Source organism: Panulirus ornatus, chromosome 15, assembly GCF_036320965.1.
Source record: "Panulirus ornatus isolate Po-2019 chromosome 15, ASM3632096v1, whole genome shotgun sequence".
NCBI lineage: Eukaryota > Metazoa > Arthropoda > Malacostraca > Decapoda > Palinuridae > Panulirus > Panulirus ornatus.
Window position 1 is genome coordinate 23,944,356 of NC_092238.1, and position 25,995 is coordinate 23,970,350.

At 41.7% G+C, this 25,995-nt stretch overlaps 2 protein-coding genes across 4 annotated transcripts in view; both read left to right on the forward strand.

Annotated features, from left to right (window-relative positions):
- Cpsf100 (cleavage and polyadenylation specificity factor subunit 2) overlaps positions 1-2,379 on the forward strand; it is a 166,940-nt gene extending 164,561 nt beyond the window's left edge. For both annotated transcript variants that reach the window (XM_071670573.1, XM_071670574.1), the window contains one exon: positions 1,503-2,379. In XM_071670573.1, the coding sequence (XP_071526674.1) occupies positions 1,503-1,595 (93 nt within the window). In that variant the 3' untranslated portion in view covers positions 1,596-2,379. The remainder of the gene's footprint in view (positions 1-1,502) is intronic.
- An 8,841-nt stretch (positions 2,380-11,220) lies between these two features.
- The window catches only part of LOC139753756 (G-protein coupled receptor moody-like), a 35,960-nt gene continuing 21,185 nt past the window's right edge, over positions 11,221-25,995 (forward strand). The window contains exon 1 of one of the 2 annotated variants that reach the window (XM_071670577.1): positions 11,221-11,361. The gene's annotated coding sequence lies outside the window, so the exon portion shown is untranslated. Of the gene's footprint in view, positions 11,487-25,995 lie in introns of both variants that reach the window. The other variant, XM_071670575.1, reaches the window with a different exon arrangement.

The following is a 25,995-nucleotide window of genomic DNA, read 5'->3' on the forward strand; positions in this document are numbered from 1 at the left end:
AGCGGATGGAACCATGGAAGCGGAAGTGAATCATAGGGTGGGGGAGGGGGCGAAAATCCTGGGAACATTGAAGAATGTGTGGAAGTCGAGAACATTATCTCGGAAAGCAAAAATGGGTATGTTTGAAGGAATAGTGGTTCCAACAATGTTGTATGGTTGCGAGGCGTGGGCTATGGATAGAGTTGTGCGCAGGAGGGTGGATGTGCTGGAAATGAGATGTTTGAGGACAATGTGTGGTGTGAGGTGGTTTGATCGAGTAAGTAATGTAAGGGTAAGAGAGATGTGTGGAAATAAAAAAGAGCGTGGTTGAGAGAGTAGAAGAGGGTGTTTTGAAATGGTTTGGGCACATGGAGAGAATGAGTGAGGAAAGATTGACCAAGAGGATATATGTGTTGGAGGTGGAGGGAACGAGGAGAAGTGGGAGACCAAATTGGAGGTGGAAAGATGGAGTGAAAAAGATTTTGAGGGATCGGGGCCTGAACATGCAGGAGGGTGAAAGGCGTGCAAGGAATAGAGTGAATTGGATCGATGTGGTATACCGGGGTTGACGTGCTGTCAGTGGATTGAATCAGGGCATGTGGAGCATCTGGGGTAAACCATGGAAAGTTGTGTGGGGCCTGGATGGGGAAAGGGAGCTGTGGTTTCGGGCGTTATTGCATGACAGCTGGAGACTGAGTGTGAACGAATGGGGCCTTTGTTATCTTTTCCTAGCGCTACCTCGCACACATGAGGGGGGAGGGGGATGGTATTCCATGTGTGGCGAGGTGGCGATGGGAATGAATAAAGGCAGACTGTGTGAATTGTGTGCATGGGTATATATGCATGTGTCTGTGTGTGTGTATATATATGTGTACATTGAGATGTATAGGTATGTATATTTACGTGTGTGGATGTGTGTGTATATACATGTGTATGGGGGAGGGTTGGGCCATTTCTTTCTTCTGTTTCCTTGCGCTACTTCGCAAATGCGGGAGACAGCGACAAAGCAAAATAATAATAATAATAATATGTATATTTTTATGTAAACGTGTGAAATAATGCAAATGTATTAACTATAAATAGTGAAAGGTGTAATTTAGTGAATTTTCACGACAAGGCTTGACCCCACCTCCTCCATCTCTACTTCACCATCCCCACCAAGGTGATCTGCACATTAAATTTAGTTTTAAACTATAGCATAAGAGTTATCACAGCTTATTGTTTGTACAAATTCTTTACTTTTGAATATATTAATTTAATTTTGAATGTGAAACAGAAAATTTTAAAACAATATTTTGCCCATTTCAAGATAGGAACGTAGCAGATCACCATGACATTAAGGTTTATGATGGTAGCAAGGAGGGTAAAGTGTGAAGATTTTGGTTGAAACACTCAATTGATAGTTTGATAGATCAAGTTAGATTGTGCTCCTGTGTGTGATTTAGTTTTATCTCTTTGAGTTACTTCATATTGCATAATCTCATCACATTAATCTTTTGACGTTTGCTTTTCTCCACTTACAGCAAGACTCAGGCAGTATATCCATGGAAGGTCCTTTGAGTACTGATTACTATGAAATTCGTGAGCTTCTCTACTCTCAGTATGCAATACTATAGATTCTTAGAGGTTTCACTGATGGAAGTGTGTGAGTAGCCTTACATACCTGGGCATAGAAGTGTTGCAGTTTTTGTGAAGTGTCTGCATGAGTAACAGACTCAACTCATCATAGAGGAAACTTGCCAGTCTAGACTCTTATGATTATCTCTGCAAATTTAGCTGCTATAGATGACCATTTAGTGCTTGCATATTAAGAGAGATTTTGTGTCAAGAACTGTTGTCCTAAGAGATTCCAAGTTATGATACCTGAAAGTTGGAGCTAGATAAAATTTTATTATATTTATCAGTCTTTTTAAAGTAGTGGCCAAGCTGTAAACTAGGAAGTATAAGTCATTATGCTATGTGATGTCTAAAAGAAATTATGTCAGATGTGATGCCATTTCCTATGGGTTGCAGTAGTAGCTTCCTCTGCCCAAAAAGATTTTACTTAGTTCAGAGTCTTGACATTATGAAGTGACCAGCCCTTTGATTGATTATATACTAACGTTTTGCCAACATGTTTCAGCTGATGAACATATTCAAGTTTTTTGGTTAAAGTCAGTGTTTTCCCTGTTCCATGACAGTTTCTATTTTTGTAAAACACATATTAAGTGATCAGTAAAACAGTGGTAATTACTGATTCACACAATACACTTACATGTATATGGCCATGATAGACTGGGACAAGCTGGCCAGTTTTACTCAGGGCTTGCCACTTTGGTTACCAGAAACTTTGTGAAGGCTTTTATAAGATACAGGAAAGAAGTTTCCAGTGTTACATGTGAAATAAAATGATAATTTGTTTATCACAGTTTTACGTACATTTCCTCAACTGGATTATCTTTGACATACTGACAAATGTATTAAATATTTTTGGAAGTGCAGTAGAGAGATTTGAAGTATAGTGAAGTTTTAAGTTTTATGTATATACTAAGTTTTATTTATATACTTACAAACAGTTACAAATACATTGGTATTGGGGTTAGTTGAAACTGGTTTTATGTAAGAACTTTTTATCAACTGCATATAGGAGACTTGAGTTCCAAGTGTGATGTGTTATATTAGAATGACAGACAGTAACATTTAATTTGATAGGTATGTTCATGGAATTCTTCATATCTAAGGTCAGTTGTCTTGGAAGCATTGACATAAAGATTTTTTTTTTTGTGTGTGTGTGTAGACTGTTGACTTAACTTTAATTCATCCATTGATTATTTAAGATGGAGTAAATATTAAAATGATTTTGCAACGAAGGAATATGGAGTTATGCTGTTTTTAATTTGACATTAGATGAACTATGATTACTTTATCTTTGCTTCACATTTCATTGACACATTTGAACTACATCATAAATGAAAATTTAAATTGGATAATGCAATGAAAAACTGACTACCCAACCTATCAATTTTTGATACTTTTATATCTTCCTTTCTTCCATCATTTATTTATATACTTAGGGATAGGGGATTAAGAATACTTCCCACGTATTCCCTGCGTGTCGTAGAAGGCGACTAAAAGGGGAGGGAGCGGGGGGCTGGAAATCCTCCCCTCTCGTTTTTTTTTTTTTTTTTTTAATTTTCCAAAAGAAGGAACAGAGGGGGCCAGGTGAGGATATTCCAAAAAAGGCCCAGTCCTCTGTTCCTAACGCTACCTCACTAACGCGGGAAATGGCGAATAGTTTAAAAGAAAGAAAAGAAAGGTTTTGAAACATCTATTTCCCAGAGAAAATGCCAAAACTTGTAGGTAATAGTTCAGGGTATTTTATAGTACAAAAGACTTTTTGGTTCAAGTTTGTAATATAATACAATCAAACACTTTTAAACTTGAAGTAATCATAGAAAATAAGTACAAAGCTAATGATCAACAAATGCTTTAGAATTGTAATCATGTAATGATTTTATTACAGGTTATAAAGACACCCCAAACAATATTTCAATCCCAGATTCACATTCAGCATGAAAAATATTCCTGATACTGAAGTTTTGACGCAAATGTATTTCCCTGAGGAAAGTACCAAAAACTGCAGTTGAAGGCATTTTTCAGCCCAAAAGACTTGTTTAAAAATTGAAATATAATCAAATGCTTATATACTTGAACTAATCACAGAAAATATCTCATAATGTTTCCCTTAGCCAATGGATATCCAAAACTTGGCCACCCCTTTGAGCAAGCTCCAATTGGAACAGGCGTCTGAGGTATAGATAGATAGATATACATAACACTTACCAATGTTTGTTCATATATCCATTATTAGGCAACCAACAACCAGGGAGGTATTTTACCTGTACTACCCACCTGGGTATCAGGAGGGTTAGTGACATCTGCTTAGTGAGCCAGCTCTTCAATGGTTGTCAAGTTGCACTCCTCTCACCCAGGTAACTGTCTTTTCTTTTTGCCTCACTAACGTATGGACTACTGGCATTCTGTCCATAAATGCACAATCTCTCCATGTCATACATAACACTTGACAACACTTAACTCACACAGCTCATTCTTCATAACTCCATATTTTCTGTGGTGAGCACTATGTGCTAGCCCTACCATTTGGCAAATTGGTAGGAGCAGTAGATAGAAGTATTAGATAGGAACATTTAGGCAGGAGCATTAGGTAGAAATTTTAGGTAGAAGTAGTTGGAAAGAACATTAGATTGAAGAAGTCGGTAGGAACATAAGCAAACACTGTGCTAGAGTTGCCCAATGCCAGTGGCCTGTTAAAATTGAGGCACTAAAGGCTGAAAAGCAGCACTGGAGTCCCCTAGTTATGGAGACTCTATTGCTGTGGTCACCCCTTTGAGGGAGTTCCAGTTGGAACAGGCATCATAGATATACATAGATAGAAATACAAAGTGAATGATCAGAAAATGTCTTAAACTTATAATTGTTTGATGACTTAATTACAGGTCATAAAGACTGTCAAACAATATTTTCAACCTTAGATTTGTATTCAGCATGAATAATATTCCTTATACTGAATTTCTTAAGCAAAGCTGTTTCCCTGAAAAAATATCAAAACTTTTTTAGCCCAAAGAACTTTTTGTTTCAGAATTGAAATTATATAATTAAATGCTTCTGTACATGAAATATATCATAATGCTTCCCCTAACTGATAGATACCCATGACTTGAAAAGCAAATGATCTGGAAATGTTTTTAAATTGTAATCATTTAATGACTTAACTATGGGTCTTAAAGACAGCCAAAGAATATTTCACCCTCAGATTTGTATTCAGCATGAAAAATGTTCCTTATGCTGAGGTTTTGACAAATCTTTTTCCCTGAGAAAAATACCAACAATTGCTGGTATTTTCAGGGTATTTTTTAGCCAAAAAATGTTTGTTTCACAATTGAAATATAGAATATGCAAATGCTTCTCCACTTGAAATAATTATAGAAAATATCTTGTAATGCTTTTCCTAACATAGATACCCAAGAAATGTGAAGGGAATGACCAGAAAATGTTTTGAAATATTTATCATTTAATGACGTAAATGTCAGGTACTTACTGCACTCTTATTCATCCTTCTGGTAAATATGTTCAAACTCAGAACTTTTATTTGCCATACCCATTTAGTATTTTCTAACTTGTTTCCTGTCTCCATTTACTATTTTTTTCTACAAGTTTTCATTGTCACTGTTGCTGTAGAAATAGAAAGCAACTTGCTCATTAAGTACATCAGCTTAGATTTTTATTCATTAGTAGGCAGTGTTTTCTGTGTATATAATTAGCTATATGTCTATCTGTTTGTTTCTCTGAAACCTGTTCCCTCCAGGAACTCCCTCAGAGGGGTGGACAAGGCAAAAGGGTCTCCGTAACTGGTGAAACTCAAGTGCCACTTCTTATCCTTTAGTGCCTCACCCTTCACAGGCCACTGGCAAAGAGCAACTGTAGCTTACTGTTTCCAGAGGCTCCTACTTAATGTTTGTTGCAAGGTAATGCCAGGAATAGACAAAGGCTGCATCCACTACATCCATTCCCTTCCTGCCATGTGCAAAGCACCTAAAGCACCACTCCCTATCCACAACCTGGCCCTACAGACCTTTCCATGGTTTACCCCGAACACTTCACATACCCTGGTTCAGTCTATTGACTGCATATCAACCCCGGTATACCACATTGTTCTAATTCAAAATATCCCATGCAAGCCTGTGACCCTCGTGCATGTTCAGGCACTGATCCCTCAAAATCTTTGATCCATCCTTCCGTCTCCAATTTGGTCTCCCCATTCTCCTTGTTCCATCCCCTTCTGACACATCTATTGTTTTGTCAACATATCCTCATTCATTCTCCATATATTCATATGTCCAAACCATTGCAGCATACTCCAGTCAGCTCTCAACCACACTTATGTTTATCACCATACCTCTCTCTTACCCTTTCATTATGTACTCAGTTAAACCATATCTTACTGTGTATTGTCCTCAAACATTTCATCTCCAACACACCACCTTCCTCCATACAGCCTTATCTATAGCCTATGCCTGGCATCCATATGATATTTGTAGGACTTATGTACTTTCAGACATGCCCTCCCAGATAATGTTCACTATTTCCACACCTCCTTCAGTGCTTCCAGAACCATCACCCTACAATTTCCTTCCTTTTTCATGATTCCATTCACTCATGTCCACTCCAAGGTATCCGAATCTTTTCACTTCCTCCAAGTTTTCTCCATTCAGATTCAGCACACGGCTAACCTGCCCCTCAACCCTCATATCTATGTCTATCTGTCTGTGTCTGTCTATCCCTCTATCTATTTAATCTCTCAATCTTTATCACTGATACCTCAACTTTGCTAGACATAATGACCATGCTTTTATTCACATTTACTCTCACACACAGTCTTTAAAGTAAACACCCAATCCACACACCCATCACCACTTCTGGAATGACGCTGCTTCTCCCCAGTCTGATGCTCTATACATGCCTTTACCCTCTCATACAACTTACCAGGTACTCTCAACAACCTTACACTTCTGAAGTTTGAACATTTTACTTTTATTCCCCTTGCCTTAATACATTGGCCCTACACATGCATTCTGCCAGGACTCAGGCACCTTACCATGATCCATACATACATTGAAAATCCTTGCCAACCAATCAACAACACATTCATCCACTTTCTTAATCAATTCAACAGTAGTACCATCCACTCATTGTGCCTTTGTACAAAGGGAGAGGGGATAAGAGTGAGTGCTCAAATTACAGAGGTATAAGTTTGTTGAGTATTCCTGGTAAATTATATGGGAGGGTATTGATTGAGAGGGTGAAGACATGTACAGAGCATCAGATTGGGGAAGAACAGTGTGGTTTCAGAAGTGGTAGAGGATGTGTGGATCAGGTGTTTGCTTTGAAGAATGTATGTGAGAAATACTTAGAAAAGCAAATGGATTTGTATGTAGCATTTATGGATCTGGAGAAGGCATATGATAGAGTTGATAGAGATGCTCTGTGGAAGGTATTAAGAATATATGGTGTGTCAGGCAAGTTGTGAGAGGCAGTGAAAAGTTTTTATCGAGGATGTAAGGCATGTGTACGTGTAGGAAGAGAGGAAAGTGATTGGTTCTCAGTGAATGTAGGTTTGCGGCAGGGGTGGGTGATGTCTCCATGGTTGTTTAATTTGTTTATGGATGGGGTTGTTAGGGAGGTGAATGCAAGAGTTTTGGAAAGAGGGGCAAGTATGAAGTTTGTTGTGGATGAGAGAGCTTGGGAAGTGAGTCAGTTGTTGTTCGCTGATGATACAGCGCTGGTGGCTGATTCATGTGAGAAACTGCAGAAGCTGGTGACTGAGTTTGGTAAAGTGTGTGAAAGAAGAAAGTTAAGAGTAAATGTTGAATAAGAGCAAGGTTATTAGGTACAGTAGGGTTGAGGGTCAAGTCAATTGGGAGGTAAGTTTGAATGGAGAAAAACTGGAGGAAGTAAAGTGTTTTAGATATCTGGGAGTGGATCTGGCAGCGGATGGAACCATGGAAGCGGAAGTGAATCATAGGGTGGGGGAGGGGGCGAAAATCCTGGGAGCCTTGAAGAATGTGTGGAAGTCGAGAACATTATCATCGGAAAGCAAAAATGGGTATGTTTGAAGGAATAGTGGTTACAACAATGTTGTATGGTTGTGAGGTGTGGGCTATGGATAGAGTTATGCGCAGGAGGGTGGATGTGCTGGAAATGAGATGTTTGAGGACAATGTGTGGTGTGAGGTGGTTTGATCAAGTAAGTAATGTAAGGGTAAGAGAGATGTGTGGAAATAAAAAGAGCGTGGTTGAGAGAGCAGAAGAGGGTGTTTTGAAATGGTTTGGGCACATGGAGAGAATGAGTGAGGAAAGATTGACCAAGAGGATATATGTGTCGGAGGTGGAGGGAACGAGAAGTGGGAGACCAAATTGGAGGTGGAAAGATGGCGTGAAAAAGATTTTGAGTGATCGGGGCCTGAACATGCAGGAGGGTGAAAGGCGGGCAAGGAATAGAGTGAATTGGATCGATGTGGTATACCGGGGTTGACGTGCTGTCAGTGGATTGAATCAGGGCATGTGAAGCGTCTGGGGTAAACCATGGAAAGTTGTGTGGGGCCTGGATGTGGAAAGGGAGCTGTGGTTTCGGGCATTATTGCATGACAGATAGAGACTGAGTGTGAAAGAATGGGGCCTTTGTTGTCTTTTCCTAGTGCTACCTTGCACACATGAGGGGGGAGGGGGATGGTATTCTAAGTGTGGCGAGGTGGCGATGAGAATGAATAAAGGCAGACAGTGTGAATTGTGTGCATGGGTATATATGTATGTGTCTGTGTGTATATATATATGTGTACATTGAGATGTATAGGTATGTATATTTGCGTGTGTGGACGTGTATGTATATACATGTGTATGGGGGTGGGTTGGGCCATTTCTTTCGTCTGTTTCCTTGCGCTACCTCGCAAACGCGGGAGACAGCGACAAAGCAAAAAAATATATATATATATATATATATATATATATATATATATATATATATATATATATTGTACAAAGGCAAAGGGGATAAGAGTGAGTGCTCAAATTACAGAGGTATAAGTTTGTTGAGTATTCCTGGTAAATTATATGGGAGGGTATTGATTGAGAGGGTGAAGGCATGTACAGAGCATCAGATTGGGGAAGAGCAGTGTGGTTTCAGAAGTGGTAGAGGATGTGTGGATCAGGTGTTTGCTTTGAAGAATGTATGTGAGAAATACTTAGAAAAGCAAATGGATTTGTATGTAGCATTTATGGATCTGGAGAAGGCATATGATAGAGTTGATAGAGATGCTCTGTGGAAGGTATTAAGAATATATGGTGTGGGAGGAAAGTTGTTAGAAGCAGTGAAAAGTTTTTATCGAGGATGTAAGGCGTGTGTACGTGTAGGAAGAGAGGAAAGTGATTGGTTCTCAGTGAATGTAGGTTTGCGGCAGGGGTGTGTGATGTCTCCATGGTTGTTTAATTTGTTTATGGATGGGGTTGTTAGGGAGGTAAATGCAAGAGTTTTGGAAAGAGGGGCAAGTATGAAGTCTGTTGGGGATGAGAGAGCTTGGGAAGTGAGTCAGTTGTTGTTCGCTGATGATACAGCGCTGGTGGCTGATTCATGTGAGAAACTGCAGAAGCTGGTGACTGAGTTTGGAAAAGTGTGTGGAAGAAGAAAGTTAAGAGTAAATGTGAATAAGAGCAAGGTTCTTAGGTACAGTAGGGTTGAGGGTCAAGTCAATTGGGAGGTGAGTTTGAATGGAGAAAAACTGGAGGAAGTGAAGTGTTTTAGATATCTGGGAGTGGATCTGGCAGCGGATGGAACCATGGAAGCGGAAGTGGATCATAGGGTGGGGGAGGGGGCGAAAATCCTGGGGGCCTTGAAGAATGTGTGGAAGTCGAGAACATTATCTCGGAAAGCAAAAATGGGTATGTTTGAAGGAATAGTGGTTCCAACAATGTTGTATGGTTGCGAGGCGTGGGCTATGGATAGAGTTGTGCGCAGGAGGATGGATGTGCTGGAAATGAGATGTTTGAGGACAATGTGTGGTGTGAGGTGGTTTGATCGAGTGAGTAACGTAAGGGTAAGAGAGATGTGTGGAAATAAAAAGAGCATGGTTGAGAGAGCAGAAGAGGGTGTTTTGAAGTGGTTTGGGCACATGGAGAGGATGAGTGAGGAAAGATTGACCAAGAGGATATATGTGTCGGAGGTGGAGGGAACAAGGAGAAGAGGGAGACCAAATTGGAGGTGGAAAGATGGAGTGAAAAAGATTTTGTGTGATCGGGGCCTGAACATGCAGGAGGGTGAAAGGAGGGCAAGGAATAGAGTGAATTGGAGCGATGTGGTATACCGGGGTTGACGTGCTGTCAGTGGATTGAATCAAAGCATGTGAAGCGTCTGGGGTAAACCATGGAAGCTGTGTAGGTATGTATATTTGCGTGTGTGGACGTATGTATATACATGTGTATGGGGGGGGGGGGTTGGGCCATTTCTTTCGTCTGTTTCCTTGCGCTACCTCGCAAACGCGGGAGACAGCGACAAAGTATAATAAAAAAATAAAAAAAAAATATATATATATGTTTTCCATACTTGATTGCCATATCCTGGGTAGTGTTAGGAACGGACAAAGAAAGGTCGTTTAGCTCACATCCAATTCCCAACTATATGCACCAAAACCATAGCTCCCTACCCACATCAGGTCCCACAGCACTTTCCATGGTTTACTCTGTACGCTTCACATACCGTGGTACAGTTAATTTGCAGTACATCGACCCCAGTGTGCCACATTGTTGCCAGCTCGTCACAACCACCAGCTACAGTCACCAAACATAGCCTTAGTCACAATCACCACCAGTCCCAGACACCAGCCACGGTCATAGCCACCAGTTACAGTCTCACAGACACACCCACAAGTCACTGTCACGCCCACCAGCTAGTCAAGAGACACCAGCCACAGTCACAGACACCAGGCACACTCACTTCAGACCACACTCACAGCCACCACCCACAGTTAGCCACAGTCAGTCACCTGTCAATCACATCAACCAGCCACAGTTTACAGCCATAATCACAGTCACCAGCCACAGTCTTAGCCAGTCACATCCTCCAGCGAGTCTTCAGCAAGTCACCAACCTCAGTCATATACACCAGTTACAGGTTGTTAGATCAGGCCAGAGGGGTCACTAATGCCAGCATCAAGTCACAGTAAAAGGATATATCCTGCGACTTGTTATTATGTAACTCACTGGCTTAAAGTTCATGAGTTCAACTCCACGTACTACGGGAGAAAATGCAGACAAAAAACGATTGACCAGTAAGTTGGCCAAGTTCTTGAGGCGAGTAGGTTTTACTTAAAACCGTATTGTTCTCTAGAAAAACCTTGTATTTTATTTTTTTTAACCCATTAGTGTGCTTGTTTTGAAATGTGGCGTTAAGTACCTTCATTATTCTGGAGAACCATGTCAATCGGAAATTCAACCAACTTGTATTTATTTGATAAAGCAGAACGAAAACGTACACAAGTCGTGTTTGGGAACAGATCAATGAATGTTTAGTTGTACCATACCATCCTTAATTGTAAGCTGCGTTATCTTCATGGTGCTTCGGAATATTGAAGCAAAACTGCCGAAAGTCGAAAACAGGAGGGCAGCAACATAAAAAAGTGGTAAAGACAAGTACGACAGGAGCATGAGAAGTGAGAATGAAGTTAGCGCAAGAGTAAGATAATGTTATCGGCCAACACGTAAGACAAGATGGCTGCTGCTAAGGTTGGGCAGGATGAGCCCGTCACCCGTCCTGACAGTGTGTCGCCGTCTGTGGGTCAGTGCCGATCTAGTCTTGTTCTGCCTGTTATTGAAAAGTTCTTAATGATCATCCGTCATATTTTCTTCTAGTAAAGTACTGATACTTAGACCTTATATGACGTTGTGATCGCATTGACTCGCGTAAGTAGTGATTGCCTGGATCTCGTGTAAGACATGAATAGGTTAATCATAACCCTGGAAATTTCTTGGTGTACTGAGGATCGATGCGCTTAAACTTTATATTGCGAATGATATGATAAAACCTATATTTTTTCGCACGTGGAAGCAATATAGAACCTACACTTGCATATGAACTGGTTGATGATATCGCTATCTTACCATAATATATTGCTGGACGTGTCTGCTTGTTTCTTGTGTTTTTATATTATATCGATGAAACTTCTGGACAACTAAAGATTAGCTTAACGGAAAAAGAGCTTTTATGATATATATACATTACTGGTACCGCTTGCTTATCATTGGCATCTTGGTTACGTCACTTCCTTGTATATCTACTGATTATTCTACCTCTTCTATATTCTTTTATCTCCCCTGCTGTGATCATTACACGTAAGTACACTTAAGAACTTTAAATGTTTCATTTTCGTAGTGGTTTCATGCGTTTTCCAGATCACACGCACCACTGTGACCTTGTAGTGGGTAGCGACGCTTATGTCCTATGTGGCGAGGTAGCGACGAGAATGGATGAAGGCAAACATGAGTATGTATATTTGCATATATGCATATGTCTCTATATGTATATGTGCGTGCATAGGCGTTATATGTTATATATATATATATATATATATATATATATATATATATATATATATGTATATAATACTTCATCGCCGGTTTCCACGTCAGCGAGGTAGCCCCAGGAAACAGACGAAGAAAGACCCATCTACTCTATACACACATATACATACACGCACAGACATTTACATATATACACACACACATATACACATGTACATATACTTGCATACCTTCAACCATTCCTGGCGCCACCCCGCCCCAAGAACAGATGACTGATCCTTAGAAGGAAAATCATCACTTGGCCCCTTTGAATGTTCCTTCTTTTGGAAGTGTAAAACAAGAGGGCCGGATCTCCAGCCCCCCGCTCCCTCCCCTTTTTGTCACTTTTTACGACACGCAGGGAATACGTGGGAAGTATTCCTTCTATCGCCAGGGAGTAACGATGCTGTTTCCTGTGGGGCGGGATAGCGCCTGGAATGGATGAAGGCATCTATGAATATATACGAGTGTATATATGTATATGTTGATACGTATATGGGCGTATATATATATATATATATATATATATATATATATATATATATATATATATATATATATATCTTTTTATTCTCCCTAAAATTTAATGATTCTCACCCCAACTCTCATTTGCCCTTTTTTTCACCTCTTGCACCTTTCTCTTGACCTCCTGTCTCTTTCTTTTATACATCTCCCACTCAATTGCATTTTTTCCCTGCAAAAATCGTCCAAATGCCTCTCTCTTCTCTTTCACTAATACTCTTACTTCTTCATCCCACCACTCACTACCCTTTCTAATCAACCCACCTCCCACTCTTCTCATGCCACAAGCATCTTTTGCGCAATCCATCACTGATTCCCTAAATACATCCCATTCCTCCCCCACTCCCCTTACTTCCATTGTTCTCACCTTTTTCCATTCTGTACTCAGTCTCTCCTGGTACTTCCTCACACAGGTCTCCTTCTCAAGCTCACTTACTCTCACCACCCTCTTCACCCCAACATTCACTCTTCTTTTCTGAAAACCCATACAAATCTTCACCTTAGCCTCCACAAGATAATGATCAGACATCCCTCCAGTTGCACCTCTCAGCACATTAACATCCAAAAGTCTCTCTTTCGCACGCCTGTCAATTAACACGTAATCCAATAACGCTCTCTGGCCATCTCTCCTACTTACATAAGTATACTTATGTATATCTCGCTTTTTAAACCAGGTATTCCCAATCATCAGTCCTTTTTCAGCACATAAATCTACAAGCTCTTCACCATTTCCATTTACAACACTGAACACCCCATGTATACCAATTATTCCCTCAACTGCCACATTACTCACCTTTGCATTCAAATCACCCATCACTATAACCCGGTCTCGTGCATCAAAACCACTAACACACTCATTCAGCTGCTCCCAAAACACTTGCCTCTCATGATCTTTCTTCTCATGCCCAGGTGCATAAGCACCAATAATCACCCACCTCTCTCCATCAACTTTCAGTTTTACCCATATTAATCGAGAATTTACTTTCTTACACTCTATCACATACTCCCACAACTCCTGTTTCAGGAGTATTGCTACTCCTTCCCTTGCTCTTGTCCTCTCACTAACCCCTGACTTTACTCCCCAGACATTCCCAAACCACTCTTCCCCTTTACCCTTGAGCTTCGTTTCACTCAGAGCCAAAACATCCAGGTTCCTTTCCTCAAACATACTACCTATCTCTCCTTTTTTCACATCTTGGTTACATCCACACACATTTAGGCACCCCACTCTGAGCCTTCGAGGAGGATGAGCACTCCCCGCGTGACTCCTTCTTCTGTTTCCCATTTTTTTTTTTTTTTAGAAAGTTAATACAAGGAGGGGAGGATTTCTGGCCCCCCGCTCCCGTCCCCTCTAGTCGCTTTCTACGACACGCGAGGAATACGTGGGAAGTATTCTTTCACCCCTATCCCCAGGGATAATATACACATATATATATATACATATACACATACACACACATACACATACATACGCACATATACACACACACACACACACATATATATACATATGAAAAATGTAAGAAACAATTTAGAAAACTGAAACTTCTAGCTTGAAATGAATGAAAAAAAAATGAATGTCACATAATGGTTCAACCTCTGGCTATGGAAAAAAGGAAATGTATAATTTATTTACACAAACGCTCGCTTAGACGTCTCGGGTGTTGTTCGCTGATGACACAGCGCTGGTGGCTGATTCATGTGAGAAACTGCAGAAGCTGGTGACTGAGTTTGGTAAAGTGTGTGGAAGAAGAAAGTTAAGAGTAAATGTGAATAAGAGCAAGGTTATTAGGTACAGTAGGGTTGAGGGTCAAGTCAATTGGGAGGTGAGTTTGAATGGAGAAAAACTGGAGGAAGTGAAGTGTTTTAGATATCTGGGAGTGGATCTGGCAGCGGATGGAACCATGGAAGCGGAAGTGGATCATAGGGTGGGGGAGGGGGCGAAAATTCTGGGGGCCTTGAAGAATGTGTGGAAGTCGAGAACATTATCTCGGAAAGCAAAAATGGGTATGTTTGAAGGAATAGTGGTTCCAACAATGTTGTATGGTTGCGAGGCGTGGGCTATGGATAGAGTTGTGCGCAGGAGGATGGATGTGCTGGAAATGAGATGTTTGAGGACAATGTGTGGTGTGAGGTGGTTTGATCGAGTGAGTAACGTAAGGGTAAGAGAGATGTGTGGAAATAAAAAGAGCGTGGTTGAGAGAGCAGAAGAGGGTGTTTTGAAGTGGTTTGGGCACATGGAGAGGATGAGTGAGGAAAGATTGACCAAGAGGATATATGTGTCGGAGGTGGAGGGAACAAGGAGAAGAGGGAGACCAAATTGGAGGTGGAAAGATGGAGTGAAAAAGATTTTGTGTGATCGGGGCCTGAACATGCAGGAGGGTGAAAGGAGGGCAAGGAACAGAGTGAATTGGAGCGATGTGGTATACCGGGGCTGACGTGCTGTCAGTGGATTGAGTCGGGGCATGTGAAGCGTCTGGGGTAAACCATGGAAAGCTGTGTAGGTATGTATATTTGCGTGTGTGGACGTATGTATATACATGTGTATGGGGGTGGGTTGGGCCATTTCTTTCGTCTGTTTCCTTGCGCTACCTCGCAAACGCGGGAGACAGCGACAAAGCAAAAAAAAAAAAAAGAAAAAAAAAAAAAAAAAAATATATATATATATATATATATATATATATATATATATATATATATATATATATATATATATATATATATGTGTGTGTGTGTGTGTGTGTGTGTGGATGGGCCATTCTTCGTGTTTCCTGACGCGAGACAGCAATTAAGTAGAATAATATATATATATATATATATATATATATATATATATATATATATATATATATATATATATATATATATATATTTTTTTTTTTTTTTTTTTTTTTTTTTTCTTTTTTACTTTGTCGCTGTCTCCTGCGTTTGCGAGGTAGCGCAAGGAAACAGACGAAAGAAATGGCCCAACCCCCCCCCCCCCCATACACATGTACATACACACGTCCACACACGCAAATATACATACCTACACAGCTTTCCATGGTTTACCCCAGACGCTTCACATGCCCCGACTCAATCCACTGACAGCACGTCAACCCCCGTATACCACATCGCTCCAATTCACTCTATTCCTTGCCCTCCTTTCACCCTCCTGCATGTTCAGGCCCCGATCACACAAAATCTTTTTCACTCCATCTTTCCACCTCCAATTTGGTCTCCCTCTTCTCCTCGTTCCCTCCACCTCCGACACATATATCCTCTTGGTCAATCTTTCCTCACTCATTCTCTCCATGTGCCCAAACCATTTCAAAACACCCTCTTCTGCTCTCTCAACCACGCTCTTTTTATTTCCACACATCTCTCTTACCCTTACGTTACTTATTCGATCAAAAACACCTCACACCACACATTTTCCTCAAACATCTCATTTCCAGCACGTCCATCCTCCTGCGCACAACTCTATCCATAGCCCACGCCTCGCAACCATACAACATTGTTGGAACCACTATTCCTTCAAACATACCCATTTTTGCTTTCCGAGATAATGTTCTCGACTTCCACACATTCTTCAAGGCCCCCAGGATTTTCGCCCCCTCCCCCACCCTATGATCCACTTCCGCTTCCATGGTTCCATCCGCTGCCAGATCCACTCCCAGATATCTAAAACACTTCACTTCCTCCAGTTTTTCTCCATTCAAACTCACCTCCCAATTGACTTGACCCTCAACCCTACTGTACCTAAGAACCTTGCTCTTATTCACATTTACTCTTAACTTTCTTCTTCCACACACTTTTCCAAACTCAGTCACCAGCTTCTGCAGTTTCTCACATGAATCAGCCACCAGCGCTGTATCATCAGCGAACAACAACTGACTCACTTCCCAAGCTCTCTCATCCCCAACAGACTTCATACTTGCCCCTCTTTCCAGGACTCTTGCATTTACCTCCCTAACAACCCCATCCATAAACAAATTAAACAACCATGGAGACATCACACACCCCTGCCGCAAACCTACATTCACTGAGAACCAATCACTTTCCTCTCTTCCTACCCGTACACATGCCTTACATCCTCGATAAAAACTTTTCACTGCTTCTAACAACTTGCCTCCCACACCATATATTCTTAATACCTTCCACAGAGCATCTCTATCAACTCTATCATATGCCTTCTCCAGATCCATAAATGCTACATACAAATCCATTTGCTTTTATATATATATATATATATATATATATATATATATATATATATATATATATATATATATATATATATATATATATATATATATATTGGAAAGATCACAGGTTTTGCGCGTGATCAAGTATATTCCTATGAATCCACGGGGAGAATGAAACACGAAAAGTTCTCAAGTGCACTTTCGTGTAATAATCACATCATCAGGGGAGAGACAAGAGAGAAACATAAGTCAGTTGATATACAACCAAGAGACGTAACTAGGACGCCATTTGGTAAATGACGTCCTAGCTACGTCTCTTCGTTGTATATCAACTGGCTGTTATTTGTTTGATGATAACGGGTGAACTTTGTAGTATTCAGTTGAATATTTACATAATGTCTTGCGAAATCTAGATGAGTCTTCGGAAAACATTGTTATTACAGATCATAGATATTCACGTGTCAGAATATTTCCGTAAAGTGAGCGCTTTATGATGCGCATCAATTTGCACACAACAGCCGCCACAATGATGATCATTATATAGTATATACTGATTGTATGTGTGTGCGTGTGTGTGTGTGTGTGTGTGTGTGATATGTAATATTATGTTTTATAGTACTTGTATTAATCTTGTATGTTAGGATCCTTACGATATGTAGTAAATACTAATGTTATGTGTGTGTGAGATATGTAGCATTATATTTTATATGTATGTAGTTAGAGCAAGTTAGACTTTAGTAATATCTTGAACACTCAAAGAATTGTTGTTTGTAGTTGTAATGACACTGACGACCTTAATGACCTTGGCATTTGATAGGTCTAAAGCCAGATAAACCAACCAAGCAACCAAGTCTCTTGGTGACAATTGTTATAGTAATATAGATGTATATATGAGCAGGTGTCATAATGGCTGGCCTGTTGGGTACCTCTTGTGTCAGGTGTCATAACATCCAGATTATTGGGATGGTGATGGGAGTATTATTGGGATGGTGATGAGAGTATTATTGGGATGGTCATAGGAGTGTTATGGAGATGGTGATGAGAGTATTATTGGGATGGTGATGAGAGTATTATTGGGATGGTGATGAGAGTATTATTGGGATGGTGATGAGAGTATTATTGGGATGGTCATAGGAGTGTTATGGAGATGGTGATGAGAGTATTATTGGGATGGTGATGGGAGTATTATTGGGATGGTGATGGGAGTATTATTGGGATGGTCATAGGAGTGTTATGGAGATGGTGATGAGAGTATTATTGGGATGGTGATGGGAGTATTATTGGGATGGTGAGGGGTGTTATTGGGATGGTGGTGGGAGTATTATTGGGATGGTGTTGAGATTATTATCGGGATGGTGATGGGAGTATTATTGGGATGGTGATGGGAGTATGGTGATGGGAGTATTATTGGGATGGTCATAGGAGTGTTATGGAGATGGTGATGAGAGTATTATTGGGATGGTGATGGGAGTATTATTGGATGGTGATGGGAGTATTATTGGGATGGTCATAGGAGTGTTATGGAGATGGTGATGAGAGTATTATTGGGATGGTAATGGGAGTGTTATTGGGATGGTGATGGGAGTATTATTGGATGGTGATGGGAGTATTATTGGGATGGTCATAGGAGTGTTATGGAGATGGTGATGAGAGTATTATTGGGATGGTGATGGGAGTATTATTGGGATGGTGATGGGAGTATTATTGGGATGGTCATAGGAGTGTTATGGAGATGGTGATGAGAGTATTATTGGGATGGTGATGGGAGTATTATTGGGATGGTGATGGGAGTATTATTGGGATGGTGATGAGAGTATTATTGGATGGTGATGGGAGTATTATTAGGATGGTCATAGGAGTGTTATGGAGATGGTGATGAGAGTATTATTGGGATGGTAATGGGAGTGTTATTGGGATGGTGATGGGAGTATTATTGGATGGTGATGGGAGTATTATTGGGATGGTCATAGGAGTGTTATGGAGATGGTGATGAGAGTATTATTGGGATGGTGATGAGAGTATTATTGGGATGGTGATGGGAGTATTATTGGGATGGTGATGAGAGTATTATTGGGATGGTGAGGGGTGTTATTGGGATGGTGATGGGAGTATTATTGGGATGGTGATGGGAGTATTATTGGGATGGTCATAGGAGTGTTATGGAGATGGTGATGAGAGTATTATTGGGATGGTGATGGGAGTATTATTGGGATGGTGATGGGAGTATTATTGGGATGGTGATGAGAGTATTATTGGGATGGTGATGGGAGTATTATTGGGATGGTGATGGGAGTATTATTGGGATGGTGATGAGAGTATTATTGGGATGGTGAGGGGTGTTATTGGGATGGTGATGGGAGTATTATTGGAATGGTGATGGGATTATTATTGGGATGGTGATGAGAGTATTATTGGGATGGTGATGGGAGTGTTATTGGGATGGTGATGGGAGTATTATTGGGATGGTGATGAGAGTATTATTGGGATGGTGATGGGAGTGTTTTGGGATGGTGATGGAAGTATTATTAGGATGGTGATGGGAGTGTTATTGGGATGGTAATGGGAGTATTATTGGGATGGTGATGAGAGTATTATTGGGATGGTGATGGGAGTGTTATTGGGATGGTGATGAGTGTTATTGGGATGGTGATGGAAGTATTATTGGGATGGTGATGGGAGTATTATTGGGATGTTGATGGGAGTGTTATTGGGATGGTGATGGGAGTGTTATTGGGATGGTGATGGGAGTATTATTGGGATGGTGATGGGAGTATTATTGGGATGGTGATGAGAGTATTATTGGGATGGTGATGGGAGTGTTTTGGGATGGTGATGGGAGTATTATTGGGATGGTGATGGGAGTGTTATTGGGATGGTAATGGGAGTATTATTGGGATGGTGATGAGAGTATTATTGGGATGGTGATGGGAGTGTTATTGGGATGGTGATGAGAGTGTTATTGGGATGGTGATGGGAGTATTATTGGGATGGTGATGGGAGTGTTATTGGGATGGTGATGGGAGTATTATTGGGATGGTGATGGGAGTATTATTGGGATGGTGATGGGAGTATTATTGGGATGGTGATGAGAGTATTATTGGGATGGTGATGAGAGTGTTATTGGGATGGTGATGGGAGTATTATTGGGATGGTGATGAGAGTATTATTGGGATGGTGATGGGAGTGTTATTGCGATGGTGATGGGAGTATTAAGTTGGCTCATCAGTCGTACCTCGAGGTTCTCTTGATATTAGATTTAATGTTTTGTTTGTCTTACTTGTGAGCATATTTTGAGTTCTTTCGTTGTTGCTGTCCTGTTATACTGTATTGTGTCGGTCAAGACCAACTTAGCCCAGTTTGAGATACGAGACGCAGATCAGTCCAAAATACAAACACAGATATCGAATCGAGCCAGTCTGAATTTAAAACTGGCAGCTCCAGCCACTCACTCTGATCTCAGCCCAAAGGCCGACAAGCGACAGCCCAGCCAATCGAAAGATGAAACGTGACACCCGAGTCAGTCCATATTGAAACACTAGACACAAACATGATGTAGAGGTCAGGAGGAAAATGAAAGGCGATAAGGATTGCATAACCTTACAAGGGGACCTAAGCAGACTCCAATGATAATGTGAAACATGGTTGATGGAATGCAACCCAGACAAGTGTAACGTAATGAAGATTAGACACAGTGAAAGCAGACCTCAATATATCATCTTGGAGGAAATAAACTTCAGGTTTGTGTGTTTGAGAAGGTCTTTGGAGTCGACATCGTGCGTAATCTGACCCCAGACTTCCATATGAGAATAACCAAAGATACACAGTCTGCTCCCCCCCCCCAAAAAAAAAAAAAAAAAGTTAGAGTGAAGAGGACGCGTCAATAATGTAGATTTCGCGAGTGTTGGGTTAAGCAGTGTGGCGGGCGGTAGTCTTGATCACCGCTGTTCATGTTTTATGTCACGTGATGGAGGAACTGAAATTTTTACTGAATATAATTACGGTTGATACTTATGAGGAAAATTAGGCATGTTCAGGATTGCAGTGATTCAGATGAGATCGAGACCGACTGTAGCACTAACCAGATCCATTGTGAAAATGAGCCAAATGCACCGTGAAGGAAGACCAAACAACGGAGAGGGAAGAGATAACAGGTAGATACTGCGCAGCTAAGAGGCACTGCTCAAAAAGGAAGGGCTGATAAACAGCGAAGGACGAAGCAACAGGGAGGAAACGATCAACAGGGAGGGACCAGTCAACAGGAAAGAACCGATCACTGGTGAAGAACCAATCAACAGGAATGGACCGATCAACAGGAGGGACCCTGTTAGCTGGAGAACATAACTAGAATTTCTCAGGAAAAATAGAAAATTAAAATACTGCCCAAGCGATGGTAGACCGGAACAGTGTCAACAAAATAGCGAACATATGGGAAATAATGAAGTTCAGGGATTAGTATGATAAGAGTGAGAGGTTGTTATGTTTGGGGGGAATAACAACCCTTCCCGTGTGTACAAACACAAGTTACAAATATACAAGGTTGAGACGAGGCAACACGATTATAAAACTCTCCCCGTAATACAAAATTGTAATCAACACACACACACACACACGAGCAAGCCAATTACGTCACACAATGGTGAGGGTAAAACCCAGAGTTTGTGCTTCTGTGTCGTGTAGATGTCACTGACTCTCAGTATATCATTAGATTGACAATATCCCACCATCGCTGAGCTACAGCTTATGTTTAGTCCACCATTTATCATTCCTTTAGGCGCGTTGTTAGTCCGGCCTTTTCCTCCCATTAATAAGTTACCTTGCTTTGACATCCCCCAACCTTTTCTCAAGGCATGTGAGGGTCGCATGAAATTCCACTTCAAGATGGTGCGTCCTGGTGGCTGTTGTGGGTAGGTGATCCAGCACCAGAACCTGATACCATGCACCAGCCTGCCTCTAAATATGGCAAATCGGCTGAGGTGTGACACAGTTGGTACCTCACAAGAGATGGATGGTAATCTACTTATAACATGTTCCTCAGCTGATACCATATCAGAGATGGTGGGTAGCCTAGTTTTCCAGTGTACATATGGGAGATGATGGGTAGACAAATATAGGATGTACCATGGTGGGCTGCACTGTCTCTCGTACCGGAGAAGGTCGACCGTTGAGAATGTACCGGATTTGTTGGCCAGAGTGTGGCTTCCTCTGTGTCCCTCACTGTAGCTGTCTGTATCACTCACTCTCCCTAACTGGCTTTTCCCTTAACCAAATAACACCACCACATCATCATAAGCAGGATTAACAGTTATAGTCAAAAGATCATTCTTAAACCTGGAATTAGTATGTTATCTTACATTCCATATCAAAGATATGATTTAAAGTTAACCTTTTACGTTATTTTTGTGTCACAATAACCGAATAACTCGCGTTTCATATCAATGTCTTTATTTTGACGTGATTTCCCATCATTAGCCTCTAGGAAGTTACATTTTTTCCCGTACAAAAATGGTGTTTATTGACTCAGTCTCATGATTTGCACTAAGGTAAACCATTTGATGGCATAACACATTGAATGTACATTACATGTATTATAGTATTAAGAAAAATCGAAAGTAATTATTCTTAAAGAAGAAAATTTCTGGTACCGCACTACTGGCCCCTTTATCGACTCCCATGAATTCCCCTTATGTAACTGCTGATGTGTGTGTGTGTGTGTGTGTGTGTGGAACAAATAGTTTCTTGGAAGTTGTATCATAGAGCGGTAGCATGTGTCGGTAGAGCGGTAGTATGTGTCGGTAGAGCGGTAGTATGTGTCGGTAGAGCGGTAGTATGTGTCGGTAGAGCGGTAGTATGTGTCGGTAGAGCGGTAGTATGTGTCGGTAGAGCGGTAGCATGTGTCGGTAGAGCGGTAGTATGTGTCGGTAGAGCGGTAGTATGTGTCGGTAGAGCGGTAGTATGTGTCGGTAGAGCGGAAGCATGTGTCGGTAGAGCGGTAGTATGTGTCGGTAGAGCGGTAGTATGTGTCGGTAGAGCGGTAGTATGTGTCGGTAGAGCGGTAGTATGTGTCGGTAGAGCGGTAGTATGTGTCGGTAGAGAGGTAGCATGTGTCGGGTGGGTGGGTGGGTAGTGTCCTTCCTCGCTCACTACGCCGTTTATCCAAGTTGTTAGTAACACTGAAGCTAAGACGATAGTAATAGATATAGTATGTGAGGGAATTTACAATGGAAACACTAGATGATACATTACCAACTGAACACCTTGTGGTATCCGCATCTAATCTTGACATATGATGTTGCTTTGAGAAAATACTACAAACCTAGCCATTGCAACGTGTCAAGCAATAATCGGAAGAACAGAATATCTCTGAAAGTTACTTGCCCTGAATTCGTAGTGAGAGACGCCGTCACCAATACTTATCATCTTTTTGCATCACTTTGAAATATATTATCACCATGTAACACTGAGAGGTGAAGTGTGTGTGTTGGTTAAACTGTACAGCACAATTTTGTTGTCTAATAGTAATAGTATCTTTGGTGTCCGTCTTGAAAAGGAGACTCTTGGGCAGTTTAAGTATTTTTTTTTTCACTTACATCCCGAGACATTCCTGGTGTAAACAGCAATATGCTCTTTATATCAATGTTAGTAAAAAAAAAAATGTAGCCAAGTGTGGGAAGCTGTTTGAGGCTGGACCAGTAGATGGAAGGGGGTTTGGTTGTTGATGTTTGATGGGGCTTTGATCTGAATGAAACCAGGCGGTTGGCTGGATGTTGCACGTTAACGAGCCAATGACTTACAAAAGATCGTTATGCCACTTGTCTTTTTTATTTTGGCTATAAGTCTTATCAGTCATTCTAACATATTACTGTCTAATTGATGTGGATATAGAAATGTACAGTACAAGTGCATTGGAAGTGCTTGAGGACGAATGGTGTGCATTAGATAGAATGGATTGGATTGATTTGGTGTATGGGGAGAGTTGTTATTTTTCCTGAAGCAGTCACGGGTTAGGCTGTTGATGGTCGGCGTTAGTTTTGATACATCATACGTGACATTACAAGACAGTAATAATGATAATGATAATAGTTCAGTTCAATTCTTTTATTGACACAGGCTGACAGGAAGACAAAGTTCGAAGCCCACGACAATAGGTCTGAACTGAAGAGACGAACACTATGTTCCCCAGACCGTGAGTTTATCATACAGGAAGACTGATTTTGGGTTTATTATACAGGAAGACTAATATGTTATGCATGACGGTATGACAAGGGTTTAGATAAAGATTTATGAAATATTCTTATTACATATCCGGCCGGAAGTACAGAAATAACTAATCCTACCTATTTGTGACTCTCTAATATGATAATTATCATGAGATTTGATATATGTATCTTCTAGGCTGGGGAAAGACGAACCTGGGTTTTTCTCAGTATGAACAGGGACACGTCTGAGTTTATTCTAGAATAGAAAATGGCAAGTGTACTTTTTTAAATGTATACAGGAAGAAATCCGGGATTTCCTCAGGTGAACATGGACAAATTGGGCTTTCTAAGATGGACGTGGGACAAACTTATTTCTAACGTCACATCAATTTTACGTCTCACTAGATCTAATAACACCTGACCTGCGCTTCTCCCCGTAAGAGTGCGTCACCCTCCGTCACTCAGAGGGATGCGTCACCCTTCGTCACTCAGAGGGATGCGTCACCCTCCGTCACAGAGGGATGCATCACCCGCCGTCACTCAGAGGGATGCATCTCCCGCCGTCACTCAGAGGGATGCGTCACCCTCCGTCACTCAGAGGAATGCGTCACCCTCCGTAACTCAGAGGGATACGTCACCCTCCGTCACTCAGAGGGATGCGTCACCCGCCGTCACTCAGAGGGATGCGTCACCCGCCATCACTCAGAGGGAAGCGTCACCAGCCGTCACTCAGAGGGATGCATCACCCTCCGTCACTCAGAGGGATGCGTCACCCTCCGTCACTCAGAGGGATGCATCACCCTCCGTCACTCAGAGGGATGCGTCACCCTCCGTCACTCAGAGGATGCATCACCCGCCGTCACTCAGAGGGATGCGTCACCCTCCGTCACTCAGAGGATGCATCACCCGCCGTCACTCAGAGGGATGCGTCACCCTCCGTCACTCAGAGGATGCATCACCCGCCATCACTCAGAGGGATGCGTCACCCGCCGTCACTCTCGTGGGGGCGCTTCACTCCCTCATTTTCTTCGGGATGCGTTAAGCTGTATGACCCTTGCAGGGATGCGTCACCCTTGTCGCTCGTCACCAGTGTCCACTGCCTTAGTCATTTCCTCTGGCGGCTTCTTGTCCACGGCACGGCTTCCCGTCGGGAGGCAAGAGTTGAGGGAAACTTGTAGGCGTTGTTTGGGTATGTTGAAGCGCTCTAGTTTATTGTACGTCAGCTACAGAGGCTTTGGTTTGGGAAATGTTTGCCATGGAACCCTGGGTACGTGTCATGTCGATCATGGAGTTCTGGTCATGTGATAACTAGCTTGTGAAAGTTTGACTGTTGTTACGTGGTCTGTGAAGGCAAGGGTGAGATGCGATGACTTAAGAAGCCTTGCGATCGTGATAAATTGCTCAGGAAGGACAGAGCCCGGCCAGTGCGAGGGGGTACATCATACAGCGGCCCGGGGGTACAAAAGGGGGCCCGAGAATTTTTTGGGATCTCAGTAAACGTTTGCATATATAGAAGACTAGTATTCCACCCTTCTCTCATCTTCCATGCCCTTTTTGGCCTCGCAGCTCAGGGAATAAAGCCGTAGTGGGTAAAAACACGATGACTAATGCAGAAGGGAAGGAGACCCGAAAGAGACTTTGTACCCCCTGATAGAATTCGTCTTAGAGGCCCTGGGACAGTATGGTGTATAGTTAGGTAGGACTGGGTATGTGTGGTGGCTAGGCTGGGTACGTGTGGTGGCTAGGCTGGGTACGTGTGGTGGCTAGGCTGGGTACGTGCGGTTGGCTACACAGACACACCCGTTGCCACACAGCAGACCAGACCGTTGGTGGACGCCAGTGGAGTGTGACTCCCATATTGCCTCGAGTTTTAGGTGCCAGTGATGTGAGCAAGCTCATGTACTGCAGGGTTTATAAAAATGGAGTTCATAGAAAAGGACGATTGAA